Genomic DNA, 20914 nt, shown 5'->3' with positions numbered 1-20914 from the left:
ATGTATACAAAATGATAACAAATACAAAAAAGCAACAAGAAAACACAAATTAGTACAAAAATACTCAAAAGTAAGAAAAAAATACACACAAATGACAACAAAAAACACACAAAATGACAGAAAAATACACAAGATGAGAGAAAAATATAAAAAAATAACAATTAAAACACACAAATGACAACAAAAACACACAAAATTACTGAAAAAAATACACAAGACAATGACAAAAACAACTCACAAGAATACACAAAAATAAAATAGAAATATATAAAAAAACAACAAATACTCTTAAACTGCAAGAAAAATACACAAGAATAAAAAGAAAATACACAAAATGACAACTAAAATACACAAACCACAAAAACATGAATACAAAATAACACTAGAAACACAAAAACAAACAACTCACAAAAAAACAGAAAAATGACGACAAAAATACACAAGAATTAAATATAAATAATATATGAAACAACAAAAACAGATAAAGTGGAACAAAAACACCCAAAATGAGAGAAAAATACACAAGATTATATTTTTATTATGTTATATTTGATGAAGGTAATAACCCTGGGTTTGAAAGTGATCGTTGCCTAGTGACAGACGTCCTGTGATGGGATAGTTGATGGGTTAATCCATAGAAACGTTTCCTTCTGCTAATTCTCTCACTTATAGATTCATTAGATGAATTAATTTCAAACTAAAATCATATATCCATGTCTCTGCAGATGTTATTTTACATTTTCCTTTCTGAGCCTGTGGTGATTTTCACCTCGGAGGAAACGACGGCCACATCCACGTGTGGCGCTACTAATTAGTGAGGTCACACAGTCTAATGAATGACATGCTAACGAGCTGCAGTAATTACATTTAGAATGCTCTTTAACCAGCCTGTGTGATTAACAATTACAGCCGATTACAACCACAGCCTTTCATTAATACCTGCCTCAGGCCACATGCACTGAGACATCCACAAAGAAAGAAAGAAAGAAAGAGAGAAAGCAGCTGCCACCCTCTGTCTAATTTTAAACGCCCCCAAAGTAAACCAACAAAATGACAGAAAATAAAAACAAGAATACATTAAAAAAAAATGCAAAGAATGACAACGAGGCAGGAAAACGCCGTAAAAGACAAAAGAGAAACACAGAAAATACTAGAAAAATACAAAAACAACAGTAATACACCAAATTACTCAGAAAATATATAAAATTAGAGAAAATGACAACAAAACTACACGTAATTAGTTGCTTTATTCTTATTATACAACCAGTAAGCCATTAACAAAGAGTTTTCCCTCAATAACCTCAGAATTATAATTTATTAGTAATAAGTGAGGAACTTGTTGTTTATGAATTATAATCTCAACATACCAGGGTTACAGTTAACGTTAACCCTAACCCTGTTTGGACTGCAAGACTGCCATTAAGTGTATAATAAGGTATTAATAAGACATTAATAAGGCATTAATAAGTACTTAATGATGACTAATTATGAGCCAAAATGTTACTAATGCTAATAAGCAACTAATTCATGGTTAACTCACTCAGTGCCATTGACGAGATATCTCGTCATTTCAAATCCAAACGCTCAGCACCATTGACGAGAAACTCATCATTTGCATTTTTTCACAGGGTTTACTAGAAAACACCCCGGTGGAGGTCCATTATCAATATCTAAGCTGTGGGGTGTTGTAGTGACCAATTGTGTCCAGAAGATGGCAGCAGTGCATCTTTAGATGAGAGATTAGCCACTGATGCTACCCAGCAAAGGAGGAAGAAGCAGGAAAAGAAGTGAGATTATCGCGCTATGAAGTGATATTGTGATGTATCCAGCAGCTCACAGCTCCACATATTAACACAGAACATGTGTGGACCTGAGTGGATTATTGATAATGTTGTGATCGTGAGATAAAACCATCAACTAACCGGGCCAAACGGGTCATCCCTGCGTGTCGGGGGGAGGGGGGAGGAGGGAGTGTGTGGAGGTGGGTACAAAATACCCCCAGCCTGTGAGTCAGATAGCAAAATAATAGGTGACATGTAGGAGGTAGCAGCACACCTTTGGATGAGAGATCATCCATGCTCAGCAGAGCTCAGAGGGAGAAAGGAAAAGAGTTTACGAGACAGAAAATGGCGCTACGTGCAGAGCTGACGTTCCCAGCAGCGCACACTCCGACCAGAGCAAGTGTGGAACTCATGGATAATGTGGCGATTGTGAGATAAAACCATAAAAAACGGGGTTAGCAGTGGCACTCTGCATGTCCGGGAGGAAGAGGAAGTTATTCGTGTACAGACTGATGGGAGAGAAAGTTGGAGGAACGCCAAAATACAGTAAGAAATCCATTCAACTCTGACCCAGATAGATAAATAATAATAATAATAATTATGCCATTAAAAGCCTGGTCTGTGTTTTTTTTTTTTTTGATTTATATAAGAAAATGATGTTCAGATGTTAGAGTTGTCACTGAAGCAAAAAAAAAAAAAATAGCTTTAAAGTCACTGACAGGGGTTTTTTTTACAAAAAAGCTTTTTTCTCAGCTTTTTGCTCTGAAACTGAAGATTTGTGTAAAACTTGCTCTATTCAACGGCTGATTACAAAAGAATGAAACGAGCCAGAAACATTTTTTTTTTTGATGAAAGTAGAGGCTTCAATCTTTTAGAATCTGGTGTCAGATTTCAGATAGTCATAGTAGAAAATATTCTGTGGGTCTTTAAAATCAGTCAAAATGCTGAAAAACGGCTGGTACTGATGGGGTAGAAAATCTGAAAATGGCTGGCACTGAATGAGTTAAAAGGTGTTCCCTAAACTAAAGTGTTCCAAAAAATTACTGCAAAAAACACAAAATGGCAACACAAAAAACATATAGTTTCCATATTTTAACCTATTTTCATCACTTTTTCTTGCCATATTTTTGCTCCTTTTTGTACATTTTTGCTACATTTCTCTCATTTCAGACACTTTCACATCACATTTCAGTGTTTTTTCTGCAAATTTTTTCCACCTTCAACACATTTTCAGCCCTCAAATCAAATCAAATCAAATCAAATCAAATCAAATCAAATCAAATCAAATCAAATCTTGTTTTTTTTTTTCTTCTTTCTTTTTCTTTTGTGGCCCCCCTGGGCCCCAAATCAAAAGTCGGGCTCTGATGCGTACACATCCATAGATTATAGCTACCAGATTACAGCCTGATCAGTTCACAAAATGTTCAGGAATAGTGATTTTAACTAGTGTACACAAGAAGAACAAGAACATAGTGAGGGCGTTTAAAGTACGGTAGCTCAGTGATTACTACTGTTAATTTGTGCACTATTACTAGTGGCTACTCTGTATTTTTATTCCATGTTCATCTTCCAATATATCAGTAACTCCATCACATAGAAAGGTAAATATGGTATAGTAATAAGCTCCACCCACTCTCTCAGAATATATAAACAGATCTGCTATACATCATATTTATCTGGTGGACATGTCAGATCCTCTAAATAGTCACAGAGTCAGTGTGTGTTTGGGTCTGGAACATGTTCAGTAAACTACTTAGCATATGTCTCAGCTCCCTGTAATGTGATCAGCTTAGAGCTATGAACATAGAGCAGAGCTTTTATGACAGCAGCGCCACAAAAATGTGATTGTTTGATCAGAGGGTCACATGATCAACATTCATGTCAGCATTAGAATAATGAGTGATCTGAGCATTAATAGAAGAAATAACAGAGTTTTTATTGTCATTTTGTGTGTTTTTCTGTCATTCTGTGTATGTTTGTTGTTGTCTTGCTCGTTGTGAAGCATTTAGTGCATTTCTCTTGTCCTTTTGTGTATTTTTCCTGTACAATATATGTTTTTTGAAGTCATATTGTGTGGTTGTGGTGTCATTATGCATTTTTTGGAGTAATTTTTTGTGTATTTCTGTTGTTGTTTTGCTTGTTTGTTATTACTGTGGGTTTGCTGAGTAATTTTTCATCTTTTTTTGTCTTTTGGTGTACATTTGTTTTCATTTTCTGTAGTTTTGTATTTTTTTTTTTTTTTTTAAGTAATTTTGTGTATTACTGTTGTCATTTTCTTTATTTTTGTAGTAGTTTTGTGTGTTTTTGGAGTATTTTTTGTGTTCTTCTTTTGTTTTTTACTGTATTTTCTTGCAATGTTGTAATTATTTATGTTTTTTTTTAACATTTTCTTGTTCTTGTTTTGTGTATTTTTCTGTCATTTTGGGCGTTTACTTTAGACCGAGGGCTGAATGTACTCACAAAGTATGAATTAGAAAAAAAAAACTCAAAAGACAGGACGTTAAATCTCATTGTGTGTGTTTCAGTGTATTTTTGCTGTGTATAAATATAACATATTAACAATAGTTAACTCCATTAACCGTACTAAGCAGGTGTAACGTGATTGGTTAGGAAACAATTCTGTTTAGTCCAGAGGAAAATAGAAAATAAGTGTGTTTTTCACAATGCTTTACCTAAATAAACAAATGATGCAGTTTATTATAGCTTTAAATAACTGCTTCACTGTTTATCCACAGACATATGAAGTTTAATTCTAGTTATTTCAGAATAAAGTGAGACCAGTGAATGTTTTCTCATTGTTCATTTATCTTATAGATGCTCAGGGTTATCATATTTTGATTTATAAAAAAAGAGGACACTTGGGCCGACCATTGGATACTTAAAATGGATTTACCTTGAAACAGCGAAATACAATATAGTAGATAAATAAGTTGTTATTGTCCTTAAAGATGTGATGATACTGGCTGTAAAGAGTTTTCAGAAACTGGTGGAAATGATCAGATAAAGCAAACATTAGTAGAATTATAGTGTTTTAAACTAACGTGTTGCCCAAGATGCATTCAGGGTCCCTGGGAAACCTGGACAAATTGATTAATTTGTGTAAGCTGACGTAGACACAGAAACGTAAACTGTAAAATGGAATTGAGGAAATTTTGAAGCAGAAAATCAAAGGCTCTACTTGACAAATCAGTTCATGTTTTTAATTTAATGCAAACATGTTATAGTTTTAATAAACACACGATGGAGAAAGGATTTGTTGTGGACTTATTATTATTATTTATTTCCAAAGTTTCAACCATCCTGCACCAGGACTGACAAGTCCTGATACGATGAGAAAATAAGAACTAAAGGTCAGATCAGTGGAGCAGTGAGTGAACGTCCACACTATGATGACATGTGACACTGAGCCGACGGTCACGCTCAACATTACAACTCAGCTGTTGCTTCTCCAGGAGGATTTGGAACAATAGCAAAGGTTTAGGTGAAATTACTGGAGCCACATCAAGCACTCAGCACGCTTTGTTTCTCAGTTTAATGTTATTAATACACTGCACTCAGCTGCTGTCAGAGCAGTGGAAAGATTACGTTCACATCCCTGTGGTAGCTTAACAAGCCTCATAATAGAGTTGTACAGAGAGGAAGACAAAGAACAAACAGCTTCACATTCACTTTCATTCTGTCTCAGAGTTTTTCCCTCATCAGAGTGGGTTAAAGAATTAAACCATTGTTATTCATTTATTCTACACTGTTTTTGCAGGGAACGCACGCGCTAAAATCACGCGCTATTTTGTGCAAGATCTGAGCAACGAAAACACAAAATGAGAGCAAAATGCATTAAAAAATACATGAAAATAAGATCAAAAATATGAAAAATACCAAATAAAACACACAAATGACAACAAAAACACACAAATGACAAACGTACACAAAGATAAAATAAAAATATATAAAACAACAACAAAACAGATTGACAGAGTTCACTTCTGTTATTTATCATCCTTTTCTTTAATCAGATTCAGTTAAAGGATTTAACCATTGTTATCCATTTATTTCTCCGCTGAATTTGCGCTGAATGCACACACGTGATTTTGTGCCAGATCTGATGCTACACATCGGGCAAACCGTTTTATGGCCAAAATTGGCGTTTAAATGTGTGATATTGTCCTAAAATGAGTTTAAAATAAAACATTAACACCGTTTTAGTTTAAAGAAGTGAATTCTGTTCCGTTTCATAGTCAAAAACAAACATGCGCTAAGATCACGTGATATTTCACGTCCAGCCGTTAGCTACACGTGCTAAAGCTAAAATTAAATTATTAAAAACTGTTTTAAAGTGAAAAATATGTGTACACGTGTAGGGGAGGGTTTTGTCTGTGTCATATTTACATTTCAAAAGGTGAAGTCCGTCATATTACATCAGCTGATATTTCTGTCTCTCTGACAACCCGTTTATGAAAACAAATTCTGTGTAAATGTGTGATGTTTTCCTAAAATGTGTTTACAATAAAATAATAACATCATTTCATAAGGAAGGGAATTCTGTTATTCTGTTCTATTTCATATTTTTACAAAACAAACCCAAACAAACGTGCTAAGATTTCACATCCAGCCGTTAGCTACACGTGCTAAAGCCAACATTAGCCCACCTATTTTTAAAGTGAAAAATATGATGGAAATGTGTGATATTTTCCCAAAATGTGTGGGTGAGGGTTTAGTTTGTGTCATATTTACATTTCAAAAGGTTAAGTCCATCATATTACATCAGCTTTTGTGCGAGAATTGATATTTCTGTCTCTCTCACAACCCGTTTATCAAGACAAATGATGTATAAATGTGTGATATTTTCCTAAAATAAAAAAATAACGCAATTTCTGTTTCGTTTCATATTTATACAAAACAAGCGCAAACAAGCTAAGATCACGTGAGAATTGACATTTCCATCTCTCTGACCATCCATTTATGGAGAACAATTGTGTGAGATTACAATTTCCACTTGATAATAACAAAAAAAAAAACAATAATTACAACAATTAGGGCTGGGCGATATGGATCAATATAATAATAAATATATATCCATCCATTTCAAGACCTGCTTGTTCCTTTTTTGAGGGTCGTGGGGGTCTGCTGGTGTCTATCTCCAGCTCTCAATGGGCGTTATGCGAGGGTACACCCTGGACAGAGCGCCAGTCCATCACAAGGCATAATACATATATAAATATTATCAATACATAATAATATAGAGAAATAGCAAAAGCTAAAATGAGTATTTTAATACAAACTAAGCTATAAAATAAAACTATATAGAGTTACAGGCAATATTGTAATTTTCTATATCGCTAAAATAGAAATCTCGATACATCTTGAATCTATGCCTGACATTAATATTTCCATTTCAGGAAGTGAATTCTGTATTTTCCGTCTGTTTTCGGCCCTAAACTCATCAGCAGTGATTGTTGACATTGAAATTCCACCAAGAGGAAAAGTTTGGCGCTCACCTAAAGGTGTCACACACTGAGACAAAGTGTTTAAACAGCAGCTCATCACAGCACACACACCCAGTGAGGATAAACAAGCGTAAAACGCACGGCGTCGAGCAGAACTAATGTGACTGTGAGCTAATAATAACAGCTCTTCAAAGGCACACGTGTGCAGTGAGCGTTTGTACAGTAAAGTCAGAACCGCTGTGAACGGTGAAGTCGTTACAACAACGTTGATTTACTTTTTTCACTTTGTTTTGCGCTTCAGTGATAATGAACAACAGAAACATCTGGAAACAACTTCCTAATATCACATTCTTTACACGAAGCAGGAAATGAAAACCTCAGTGTGCACAGTGTTCACTTTCAGCGGCTTTATTGATCGCACACTAACCACGGTTCTGTTTTACTTCATTCCTCAGGTCGTTCACATCAGGCCAAAAGATTTTCTACTCAAAATAACGTGTGTTTCTGAGCGTGACATCACTAAACAAAAGGTGTTTCTGACAGCCGCGCTGTCATTTCTAGGCTTCTGATTGGTTCCAGCGGCTTCAAAGGAAATACATGTAACTTCATACATGTTAAAGCTACTAAAGAAGATCATTTTTGATCAGATAAAAGGACAAAGTCGAGCCTTTTTTCACCAAAAAAATCAAATAAATTACCGCTTGAAAGCTTTTGTTTTGTTCTCCACTGTAAACATACATTTATTAATGTCATTGGAAAAGTTTGGTGCATTTCATTGTTGGATGTGGAATCCTGTAGACCAGTGTCCCCCGTGACCCTCCAAAATAAAGGTCCCAGAGAACGGTGACCCTCCAAAATAAAGGTCTCAGAGAGCGGTGACCCTCCAAAATAAAGGTCCCAGAGAGCAGGGACCCCCACTGTAGCTGAAGGTGGTTGAACACAGACATGAACATTGAAGAACAGTCATGTGGAGACAGGACCATCTATAAGGGGGAATAAAGGGGAGAGATTTTTGGGGTCCATCCATAAAGTCAGTAAAATGATGGTCCATTGTTCTATGAATCTGTGATAACCACATTTATTTATTCATCTGAATAATGTTTATTATTATTATAGTCATCTTAAAGATGGAAATCCTGGTTTAATCACTAATAAAATGGTTCAAAGTGACCAAAAATTAACAAAAAAAGTGGTTCAAAGTGTCAATATTGGCTTAAAAGTGGCAGAAAAAATTAGTTTAAACTGGCAAATAATGGGTATGACAAATTGTTATTATTATTTGGTCCATAGTGTATAGTCATCTTAAATATGTAAATCCTTGTTTTAATCAGAAATAAAATGGGTTCAAAGTGACCAAAAATGGTGGAAAATGTGGTGAAATGGGATTTTATAAACCACAAAAATTGGTTAAAAGTTGAGTAGAGTGGGCAAAAACAGACAGAAAAAGAGTTAAAAAGGGTTCAATGTGACAATATTGGAACAATTAGTTTAAACTGACAAATAATGGGCATAAAAAATCTGGAAAAAGTTTAAATTAGCAAAAAATAATCATGAAATCTGGTGAAGAGAGATTAAAAGTTACAATAATGGGTCAATATATGTGACATTAGGTAGAAAAGTGGTAGAAATGGTTTATTAGTAATGAAAATGTCTTGAAAAAAGGACAGAAAAGACATTAAAATGTGATGTAGAAGTGTCAGAAATGGGAGAAATGTAGCAAAAATTCATAAAAAGGAGCAAAAATATGGAAAGAAAAAGTGATCAAAATAGGTTAAAATATGGCAAGTTTGGTGTAGTTGCAGAAAAAGACTAAAAATATGCAAAAATGGGCTTAAATTAGTTACTAGAAGGGACCCCAAATGGGGTCCTGACCTCAAGGTTGAGAACCCCTGCTGTAGACAGAAGCATAGAAGTGTTTTTACTTCATTCTTACTCTTATTTCTTATGTTTTTCCACATAAAACTCGGCCATTGTGACTTCCTAACACATTTCTGGTGTTTTCACTGAATGTTGCAGCAAAACAATGACAAATGTTTATTTTGGGTTTCACGCAAAAAGCTCAAAATCTACCCAAACTGAGAGGATATGACTGGGAATACTGGGAACAAACCAGAAGAAAAATACAGTCAAACTGTCCTCTTTGTCTGGAAATCACAGTAAGAATGAATCCATACAGGACTCCACATCCCACAATGCAATGCACCAAACTTTACCAACAACGTCAGTAACAGTAAGTGTTTACAGTGGAGATGAAAACAAATGATCTTAGATTTATTGATCTCTTCGGTCCACACTGTGTCTTTATCTGATAATGGATTATCAATATGATACGTATCTATATCTATTGATCTATAAAATGAGGAGAGGTTTTAGTGTGAACATAAACTCCACCTGCTGAAACTAATGAAACAATCTGAGTGATTGACGAGAACATCTGCTCACTGCTCTGATCCTAATGTAACCGTACACTACGACAGGTGTGTGTGTGTGTGTGTGTGTGCAGTGGATTATCACCTCTAAATGAGGACATTCACACTTTGTTGTCACCACCATCTTTTACGTTCTGAGAGTCAAACAAACATTTCCTTCCATCTTCACCTCCTCTGATAGCGCGTTAGCAACTGTCATTCACAGCAGCTGTTAGCACAGAGCATTAGCATTTAGCTAACACTAGACTTTCACATTAAAACATGATCGCTGAAGGACACATTTAAACTGATTGACTGTCTGGTGTTTTATTACCATGACTAGCGTCCACTGAAGAATGAGATGTAATTCTAAGGCTAGTTTAGGGTTAAACTCTGTCTTTACTTCAATTATTTTTGTATTACTTGATATTAGTGTTGGGGCGACTCATAGCTGTGTGAAAGGAAGGACTAATCTGACAGAGCAGAGTTTCTCCTAAACTCGTTTGAATAAACCAACAAGTTTAATCCAGGAATGAATTTCATAATGATATTGTTGGTCAAAAAGTCTTTAATCTACTTAAACTACGCCTTAATCTCTGAACCTGTACTTACAGTGTTAGTTTCAAAAAGATTAAGATATTATTTTAATGGACATAAGATTATTTTCATAAAACTTACCTGAGTAGTTTTGCAAACATTAAGTGATCTGTAATAATAATTAGCGTAATAACTAGGGCTGGGACTTCAAAATGTTAATTGTGATGAGTTAATTAATGTTTTACTCCAACATCTCCCAGTATACCCATAATACTAATGCACAGAGCACGACACAAGACACAGGAGAAACAGAGGAGAAGTCATTGTTGGGCTACGTGGACGTTAATTTTAGTTTAAATAAAAACACTGGATGGAAAAATAAAGACCAGTTGTTGCAAATTGTTAGAGAAAGAGTTTGTGGATCGGCTAGCTTCAATGCTAACATGTAGCAGCTAGCACCTCAATGCTAAACATGTAGCAGCTAGCACCTCAATGCTAAACATGTAGCAGCTAGTACCTCAATGCTAAACATGTAGCAGTTAGCACCTCAATGCTAAACATGTAACAGCTAGTACCTCAATGCTAAACATGTAGCAGTTAGCACCTCAATGCTAAACATGTAGCAGCTAGTACCTCAATGCTAAACATGTAGCAGTTAGCACCTCAATGCTAAACATGTAGCAGTTAGTACCTCAATGCTAAAAATGTAGCAGTTAGCACCTCAATGCTAAACATGTAGCAGCTAGTACCTCAATGCTAAACATGTAGCAGTTAGCACCTCAATGCTAAACATGTAGCAGTTAGTACCTCAATGCTAAACGTGTAGTAGATAGCACCTCAATGCTAAACATGTAGCAGCTAGTACCTCAATGCTAAACATGTGCCAGCTAGTACCTCAATGCTAAACATGTAGCAGTTAGCACCTTAATGCTAAACATGTAACAGCTAGTACCTCAATGCTAAACATGTAGCAGTTAGCACCTCAATGCTAAACATGTAGCAGCTAGTACCTCAATGCTAAACATGTAGCAGTTAGCACCTCAATGCTAAACATGTAGCAGTTAGTACCTCAATGCTAAACGTGTAGTAGATAGCACCTCAATGCTAAACATGTAGCAGTTAGTACCTCAATGCTAAACATGTAGCAGCTAGCACCTCAATGCTAAACATGTAGCAGTTAGTACCTCAATGCTAACATGTAGCAGCTAGCACCTCAATGCTAACATGTAGCAGCTAGCAGGTACAACATGGTACTAAATGAAACCATTCAACTTGAATCACATGTAAAAGTGATTAAAACACAGAAAAGTGAGTCACTGGCCTCCATAAAACTTATTTAAACTCTCACACAGCGCTGACATGTTTGTGTTTATTAAAACATGCTAACGAGGGATGACCCGATCAGTAGTGTTGTGTTCAAGACCGCACTATCCGAGACCAAGACTTGCCCGAGACCAGAATGCACCGAGACCAAGACAAGACCAAGACTTTCGGGAGCCGAGACCGAGTCAAGACCGAGACCGAGACCATAAACATTTTTTTTCAATTTAAAAAAATATATAAATAAATAAAATTATGGCAAGGTTCAACAGTTAAATAACATTCTCTCTTTAATTTTAGTTTATTTTAAATACATTTGATGGACAAAAAAGGTGCCTGCAAAAAATTAACTAAAATATTAAAACTACTACTGCTACTGATAAATTCACAATTATTCTACATATTTGAAAACAAGATTTTTATGTCAGCTGAATGTACAGCAAGTGTTTAAAAGCATTTCTGCCAAGAAATAATGATTCTCGATTCTGATTCTTTGAGTTGTGCAGGTCAACAGGTCACAGATTTCACAAGATAATTTTTTAGTTTGAAAAAGCCTTTAAACAGGTTATTTTATTAATTCACTAAGTTGATATAGTTTAATTTGGTTACTGTAATATAACTAGAATATTCAATTAACAAAGGTTTCCAGCTGTAACTGTAAAAGTGAAACTTTCTGAAATAAAACTACAAACTAGTTGTCATCAGTGTAAAAAACATAGATCTACAGGTAGATGTGAAACTAAATAAAACAAACCCTGGAACAGTCATGTGACAAATCAATCAATAGTTATTGTTGAGAATTATTATTATTATTCTGGATACAGTGGAAACAGAGACTATAAAAAATAATTATATTGTGAACCTGTTTACATTGTGGGGAACATATTATATACATAAATGTAATTGGAGTCTAAAGACACAAAAAAAACACCACTTAGACTAGACTAATATAAGACCTCTTTACAGTTATTTGACTCATTCTATGCTCGTGCAACTCTGCTGCGATGACGCGCTGGTGACGACATAAACCAAGATGGCGGCGGCCTGGACTACAGCTGATATTATGTAATAAAAGCCTTAAAAGACATGGATATAATGAAAAGAGTGGATGGACAGAGACATAAACATGCAGACTTTCACACGGACACACACGGACTTATTAAACACACACAGACTTATTAAACACACAGACTTATTAAACACACACGGACTTATTAAACACACACAGACTTAATAAACACACAGACTTATTAAACACACACAGACTTATTAAACACACACAGACCTCAGTAAACACGGTAAACGGAACAGGCTTTTCCGCTCGGCTGGCACTAGGACCCAGAGGCAGAGTAAGTGCGTCCCCTATCCAGCCTTCACAGGCTGTAATATCATCAGTTTATCATTTTACCAGTTGTTAGAGCTACTGTCTTTTTTTTGGCCTTTATATGACAGTTGCTTGACAGGAAGGGGGTCAGAGAGAGCAGGGAATGACACGCAGGAAAGGGTCCCAGGCCGGGAATCGAACCTGGACCCGCTGCAGGTGAGGAACTACAGCCTCCGTACATGGGGCGGGCGCTCAACCCACTGAGCTACACACCGCCCCAGAGCTACTGTCTTTACCAGGGAGATAATATTTATTACTGGTGATTGTTTTCTGGAGTTTTACTGGGATTTTTACCGGTGATTAGTTCATTTCTCCCTTGCGCTCCGCGGTCCAAACTGACACCGTAGCCACACACGTATGAGTGTCACACACGTCACTCAGTCACATTAAGGAAGGTTGTGGTCATTATACAGGGTGGATTAAATAATGAATAAAATATTGTTTTATCCCGTTCTTCTCCGTGTTATTATCACATTATAAAAAACTTTAAAAATAGCAGGAATTAGTGCTGGTCTCTAACGGTCTTGACGGAAAATCCCGAGTCCAAGACAAGACCGAGACAAAATGCTTCAGAGTCCGAGACGAGACCAAGACCTTTAAAATTTGGTCTCGAGACCAAGACCGGTCTTGACCACCACAACACTACCGATCAGCTTATTTTACCCCAGAGTCCGAGTCCTTTGATTATGAGAATTGGCCGATACCGAGTCCTGATCCGATACTTTTATAATACATTAAAAGATAAAGAAGAGCAACACAAACAGGTCCAGGGTGTCACTTATTTATTTTATTCACCTTATTTTAATATTCAACCCTAAACAGAACACTTCTGTGATGTAACTTGATCAATCGCGCAAGAAATTAAAAGAACATTAACGTTAAACTTTAGTGCAGGATTAAATAATATTAAATAAAAATGTCTAATATAAAAATGAATAGTGCCTCATCTTAAAATACCCAACAGGCATGTAAACAAATAAGAAAATAAAAGTGCTGTAAAGTAAGAACTGTACTCTTAATGTTTACTCTCCTCATTTAGTTTCACAGTTAAAATATACGTTTTTATTGATGAAAAGTATGAAAACTTCATTTTGTTGGTATTGCAGGTTTAGGGCATATAACGTATTAGTTGTTTATTAAATAAAGTGTGTGAGGTCTGCAGATAGAGGTTCATTTAGAACAGGGATTCTCATCTGGTCTCACTCTAGAACCCACATTTTGTCCCACTTTTTTTTTAGAATTCAAACAACCAAATTTAGTTTTTGTAAAAATAGCTGTTGAAAACACACATATATTTTTTTAAAAACATAAATCTATATATTTTCCTGTGCAACATGCATTTCAACATGCCTGTCAAAAGTAAAGGGCCTGGGGGTTGGGGGTTGGGGTCGGTGGCGGGATGCGCCGGGTGCTCGGCTGCTTGGGGCTTCCTTGGGGCTGGTGATGGTCACAATTAAGCAATAAAATAAATCATTTTATTTTATTGCAATAACAAAACATGCATTACTATCTCATAATGATTGCACTTCTTGTAGTGTTGACCTTTGACAGCATGTGTAGACAAGATAAAAAAAAAAAAAAAGTAACGTTTCTTTCAAAATAATAGACAAGTCCAACATTAGACATCAAGTATTTATTTATTTTTGACCAGCTGTCTGCGACCCACCCAGTACAGGTCCCGACCCACCAGTTGAGAATCACTGAAGAACACACCTGCACGTCCTGCTGTAGGCGTTTGATATAGAAATACTGCAGTAGATTGACTTAGTATAGTCTATTCTCACACACAAACGCAAATCACACAAACACCGGCACGAGCGCACACACCCAAACACTTGTGCGGCGCGCACACACACTAGCATCAGGCTAGTTAGCAGAGAGGCTAACGATACGTTTGGTCTCTTCTAAACACAACAAATGTTGTAATGATTTACTTGATGTTGAACTGCTGACCAAACAACAGACAGGCTCCTCCTCTTTTTGACACAACTTCTGCTGTGTCATCATGTTCTCCTAGTTCTGCAGCTTCAGAGCTTTCTGATCCATGTACACCGTAACCATGGTAACCAGAGCGCTACTGTTTACCTCCGCAGTGCAACATTAAAAAGGCTCTGGTCTGACGCGGTGCAGCGTAACGTTCTGAACGTTGTGTAATCAATAAAACGGTACGGCTGTATATTAAATATGTATATCGCAACAAAAATATATATCAGTATTTGGTATGAACCGGTATACCGCCCACCCCATAATGATAATAAATATACATATATATCCGAGTCCTGATTGGGAGATAACGTCTGAATCTGATTGATTCTGAAACCACGTGATCAGATCAGGACATTCTTAGTTTAAAGGTAAAATGAACCTGAGACATAGCATTAAATATAATATGACATCACTGAGGTGAATGACAGAAACAACATTCTTTAAAGAATGAATATAGTAATATAATGTATGAGGTTAGGGTTAAAATCAGATTAAAGAAGATATTTGAGATTCTTCTTGGTTAAACCTCTTTATTCTGTGTGTATTTAACTATAATGTCACAACGCTGTGTGCATTTTTAAATGCTTTATCATGCAAATGAAAATCTAAAAAAGAAATGTACAGTTAGAGCATCCATTTCATTTATGTATTTTATTGCAGCGTCCTGGATCTAAGTCAACATGTATTAAAGTGATGGTAATGGTAAAGCATGGGATGGATGGATGGATGGATGGATGGATGGATGGATGGATGGATGGATGGCCGTCTGTGTCTCCACGGTCGTCTCTTATTTTTCTAAGAATGGAAAGTCTTAAACCTGCCTTAACTGATGAAGAACCAGCTGTAATGCTCCATCCCACCCACATCTGGCTTTATGGACCCGTTAATTGTGTTTGTTCGTTGGTGAAGCAGAAAATACTCAAGTCTTTGTGAGCATAAAACATTCTCCCCTCGTTCACCCAAATACAGGATCTAAACTGATGAGATATTCTCTCACAGACGGACAGAACAGAATAAAAGCAACGTTAAAGTTACACCTCCTATAAATCCACTATCTATGTGGACAAGAATAAAACAAAAGGCTTCCAACACACAGCATGTTATTCAAACGTCAAAGAGAGTTAAAGCCACCAATGAACGTGTAGTTAGGTTCAAACTATCCTGTACAATCTGTGTTAAAGAGCAACAGTAAAGACCATTGAGATATGAAGAAAGAAGTGCTTCTCAATGTTTTCAGCCCGTGACCCCCAAAATAAAGGTTCCAGAGAGCGGTGACCCTTCAAAATAAAGGTCCCAGAGAGTGGGGACCCCCCAAAATAAAGGTCCCAGAGAGCGGGGACCCCCACTGTAGCTGAAGGTGGTTGAACACAGACATGAACATTGAAGAACAGACATGTGGAGACAGGACCATCTATAAGGGGGAATAAAGGGGAGAGATTTTTGGGGTCCATCCATAAAGTCAGTAAAATGATGGTCCATTGTTCTATGAATCTGTGATAACCACATTTATTTATTCATCTGAATAATATCCACTGTTATCCAGGAACGTTTATTATTATTATTATAGTCATCTTAAATATGGAAATCCTGGTTTTAATCACTAATAAAATGGTCCAAAGTGACCAAAAATGCACAGAAAAGTGGTAAAAAGAGTTTAAAGTGTCAATATTAAAAGTTACAGAAATAGAGGGTTTGGGGTAATGTGATTTAAAAAGTAGGAACAATTAGTTTAAACTGGCAAATAATGGGCGTGACAATTGTTATTATTATTATTATTATTATTATTATTATTATTATTATTATTATTATTATTGTTATTATTATTATTATTATTATTATTATTATTATTGTCATCTCAAAGATGTAAATCCTTGTTTTAATCAGAAATCAAAATGGGATCAAAGTGACCAAAAATGGTGGAAAAGGTGGTAAAATGGGATTTTAAAAACAACAGAAATTGGTTAAAAGTTGTAAATTAAAGAGACAGAAAAAAAATGATAAAAAGGGTTCAAAGTGTCAATATTGGAACAAATAGTTAAACTGGCATGACAAATGGTGAATGTGGTTAAATTGGCAAAAATAACTATGAAATATGGTGAAAAGAGGTTAAAAGTGACAATAATAGGTTAACATATGTGATATTAGATATAAAAGTGGTGGAAAGGGTTTAAAAGTGCTGAAAAAAACTAGAAGGTGGAAAAAATGTGCAGAAAAGCGATGGGAGAAATGTAGCAAAAATACATTCAAAGGAGCAAAAATATGGCAAGAAAAAGTGATGAAAATATGTTAAAATATGGAAAGTTTGGTGTAATTGCAGAAAAAGGGTAAAAATAAGCAAAAATGGGCTGAAAATGTTTTCAGTTTCTTAAAGGGATCTGGTGACCCCCTCCCAGTGTCTCGTGTCCCTAAATGGGGTCCTGACCCCAACATTGAAAACCACTCAGCTAAAGTGCTGAGGCGTCTGGTCGTAATGAGGTAATTCAGTGACGACTCCACGTTTTCTTTAACTTTAACAAAAAACCTTCATTAACGCTTCATGGTTAATGAAATACAAGTTGATGAGTCAGCAGATATCAGTGATGAGTCAGCAGATTTCAGTGATGAAACATACCTTGTTTCCAGTGGCACATTGCTACCCAGCACCCAGCTGTCTTGCAGCGGGACGCTTTCAGGGGGCGTGGTCTGCAGCTCGGACGGTGATCGGCCAGCCACGGGGGCCGGGCTTCCAGTGGGAGGGGTGAGCTGCCTGCTGGAGTTGAGGGCCTGTCCGATGTGGTGGGAGGCCCCCAGGGCCTGGTTGAGGGCAGTGATGGACGGCTGCTGGCGGTGAGGGGGCGGGACAGGAGGAAGGGCGGGGCCGTGGTGATTGGCTGCTTGTTCTGTCAACAGAGAGGAGACGGAAAGGGTTTTAGCCAATCAGAGACTGTTTTTATTTCAGGGACTAACGGAGCAGTTTCAGGCAGGAAAATGAATAATTTCAATATTAATGTGCCCTAGTTTTTACTTCCATGTTTATATTTATTACGTAAGTACGTAACGCACCGACAACATCAGGGCAATAAGTAACATTCAGCTTAAATTTCCTTCATTTTCTGACCAATTTGTATTCAATTTGGGGACATTTTGAGTACGTATAAGACACACCAATATATAGATCACGTTGCAAAAAATTGACTTTTTCCCTGGAACAGTCTGTAGAGCTTTTTTAAGACATTCTTTATAACTAAGAGCACAATAAAAAAACCTTTAATCTGCTGTTTTGGATACTTTATGCTAGTTACTGTATTACTTTCAGAGATCTAACGTAAACTGAGCTCAGTGAAAAATCACTTTTAATCAAAGTTCTTGACATTTTTAGTGACTAAATGTTGTTAGAACATGCGTGGATAGGTCACTCCACCGTATAAGTCCAAGTATCAGTTTTAAATAAAAAGTAGCGACTTATATTCTAGAACATATGTTTCTAACAGATCCACTCACTGCTTCTACTTTTCTTACCGTAGTTTCTTATAAAAGATGCTGAGCACTGCAACATTGAACCTGTTTTAATCCTCACTTTGTGCTCCTCATTCAATACGAATAAACTCACCTTTACTCAGAGAACACAAGCTTTTCTTCACTGTTTATTTATTTCTTTGCTCCAGCCACTAAAACTTCTTGCCTTTCAATTTTAAAACCAAAATCAGTTTAAAAAAAGACAGATCTGTGCAATAAAAGGATCATTGCACAGTGTTTTAGTTTCCAAGTTAAGACAAATGTTGTTGAGGGTCGATCGTTTTTAAAAGTTAAGGTTTAATTCCTCATTGCAAAGTTATTGGAGTTTTTCATGTTTTGGTAAAAAAAAATGAAAGTAAATGCTGGAGTGTTTGATAAAAGGAGAGAGAAAGTTGTTGTTTGATAAGTTGTTGCCGAGCGACCACCGTCCTCCTGCTGTTTGCTTTCACTGCCCTTTGCATTACAGCTTTACACAGGGTTTAGACCAAAACACCTCCCAACCAAGCACAGGAAATGGATTTTGTTGTAGACGCCATCAAAGTTATTCTACATGAACGTTTTCTAGAAGCTCAAACTAAAAGATAAGGAAAATCAATGTCAGCATTCGACCAAAACCAATGTATTACCGGCAAATCCTCACAAAAAACAGACTTTCATCAGTACAAAAACACAACCAATTGATGAGGATTTAAAACACAACTATATCCATTTCAGATGCTGAAATTCATCTTATCGCCTCAGATTTTGACATAGAATTTTTGTGAGATTTGGCATTTTTGTTTCTCTGTAATATTTTCCCAATATTGGTCATAATATAACTTTTCGCTCATCTTGAGGTCAAGAATACATGTGGTAAATTTCGTACTTATCGATCAAACTCTGAAACATTCAAACAGCTTTGGATTGAACTACACGTAATACAGGTGTAGGCAAATGGTGGCCCGGGGGCCACATGAGGCCCTCGGTCTAATTTTGCGTGGCCCTCAAAAGTAAATGCACAAAATGACAGAAAAAATAGGCAAAAAGACAAAAAAAAAAAACACAACTCACTTTTAAAGTACACACAAACAAATGACAAAAACATGTACAAAATGACAACAAAAATACACAACATGACCAAAGATACACAAAATGACAGTAAAATACACCAAATTACTTCAACAATGCAAAATACAAAAAGGACACAACGCAGGCACAAAACAACCACAAAAATGTACAAAATGACACAAAAAGAGAACAATAATACACAAAATGAAAGAAAAATAAACCAAAGGAAAAAACACACACACACACACAATAACATGCCGGTTAAAGCCCTGCCTATTTCAAGACAACCCGGCCCACTTCAGGGTTAAATCCCGCCCACTTTCTGGTTAGGACCCGCCCTCTCTGAGTACAGATACAGATAATTCATATGGTTAACAGATACAGATAATGCTGTACTTGCTCATCCCTAGTGAGAGTGTAACGCCTCATGTAGAGCAGAGGATCAACTTCACCCAACGCTGCTTCTCTTTAGGAAAACATTTGCTCAGAGTGACCTGGCTTCAACGCTCGTCTGGGTTTTTTATTCTCTTTCTTTCCTCCAAGCCGTTCTCTGTCCTCTGGGTGTTATGGAGGAAATGAACGGGAATGCTGGTATTTGATTTGCATAAAGAGCATCACGTCTCCATTTCCCAGCCCTGCTGTTATTCCTTCTCCGCTCTGCTCTCACAGGAGGAACAAAGAGGAAACACACACACACACACACACACACACACACTCACACACTGTTTTTCCAGGTTAGTAACTGTTCCACTTATGCAAATCATTGATGCCAAAGCAAACACACACTTATCACCGTGTTGACAAATGCTAAAGAGATAACAACACATCTCTGTCACTGCTGCATCACATACTGGACTGTCATGTGTCAAAGTCAAGGTTCGAGGGCCAAATCCGGCCCCTCACAGCAAGGCTTCTCAACAATTTAGGATTGCAGGACACTGGGGAGGGGGTCGTCAGATGCCCTCAAGAAATTAACAATTTTTGCTTATTTTTACCCTTTTTCTGCAACTTAACCAAACTTCCATATTTTAACCTATTTTCATCACTTTTTCTCTCCATATTTTTGCTCCTTTTAATACATTACTCCCATTTCTGACTGTTCTGTGCTTCTTTGAGTCAGAGGTTCTCAACCTTGGGGTCGCGAGACACTGGGAGGGGGTCGCTAGATGCCTTTAAGAATATTTTTTGAACAATTTGAGCTCATTTTTGCTTATTTTTACTATTTTTCTGCAACTACACCAAACTTTCCATATTTTAACCTATTTTCATCACTTTTTCTTACCACATTTTTGCTCCTTTTAATGTATTTTTGCTACATTTCTCCCATTTCTGACACTTCTACATTACATTTCAATGTCTTTTCTGAACATTTTTTCCACTTTCTAGACATGTTCAGCACTTATAAACCATTTCTACCACTTTTACACCTAATGTTGACCCATTATTGTCACTTTTAACCTCTTTTCACCATAATTGTGTTACATCATCTAATTCATCCCACAGGAGGACGTT

The 20914-nt window shown here is 36.5% G+C and overlaps 1 protein-coding gene across 9 annotated transcripts in view; it reads right to left on the bottom strand.

The window, feature by feature from the left end:
- tenm3 (teneurin transmembrane protein 3) overlaps nt 1–20914 on the bottom strand; it is a 543864-nt gene that overhangs the window by 141310 nt on the left and 381640 nt on the right. For all 9 annotated transcript variants that reach the window (XM_028461276.1, XM_028461268.1, XM_028461285.1 and 6 more), the window contains one exon: nt 17472–17739. In XM_028461276.1, coding sequence (XP_028317077.1) covers nt 17472–17739 — 268 coding nt within the window. The remainder of the gene's footprint in view (nt 1–17471; nt 17740–20914) is intronic.

The sequence above is a fragment of the Gouania willdenowi genome, chromosome 1 (assembly GCF_900634775.1).
Source record: "Gouania willdenowi chromosome 1, fGouWil2.1, whole genome shotgun sequence".
Classification (NCBI taxonomy): Eukaryota; Metazoa; Chordata; class Actinopteri; order Blenniiformes; family Gobiesocidae; genus Gouania; species Gouania willdenowi.
This window is presented reverse-complemented; position numbering and strand designations above follow the sequence as displayed.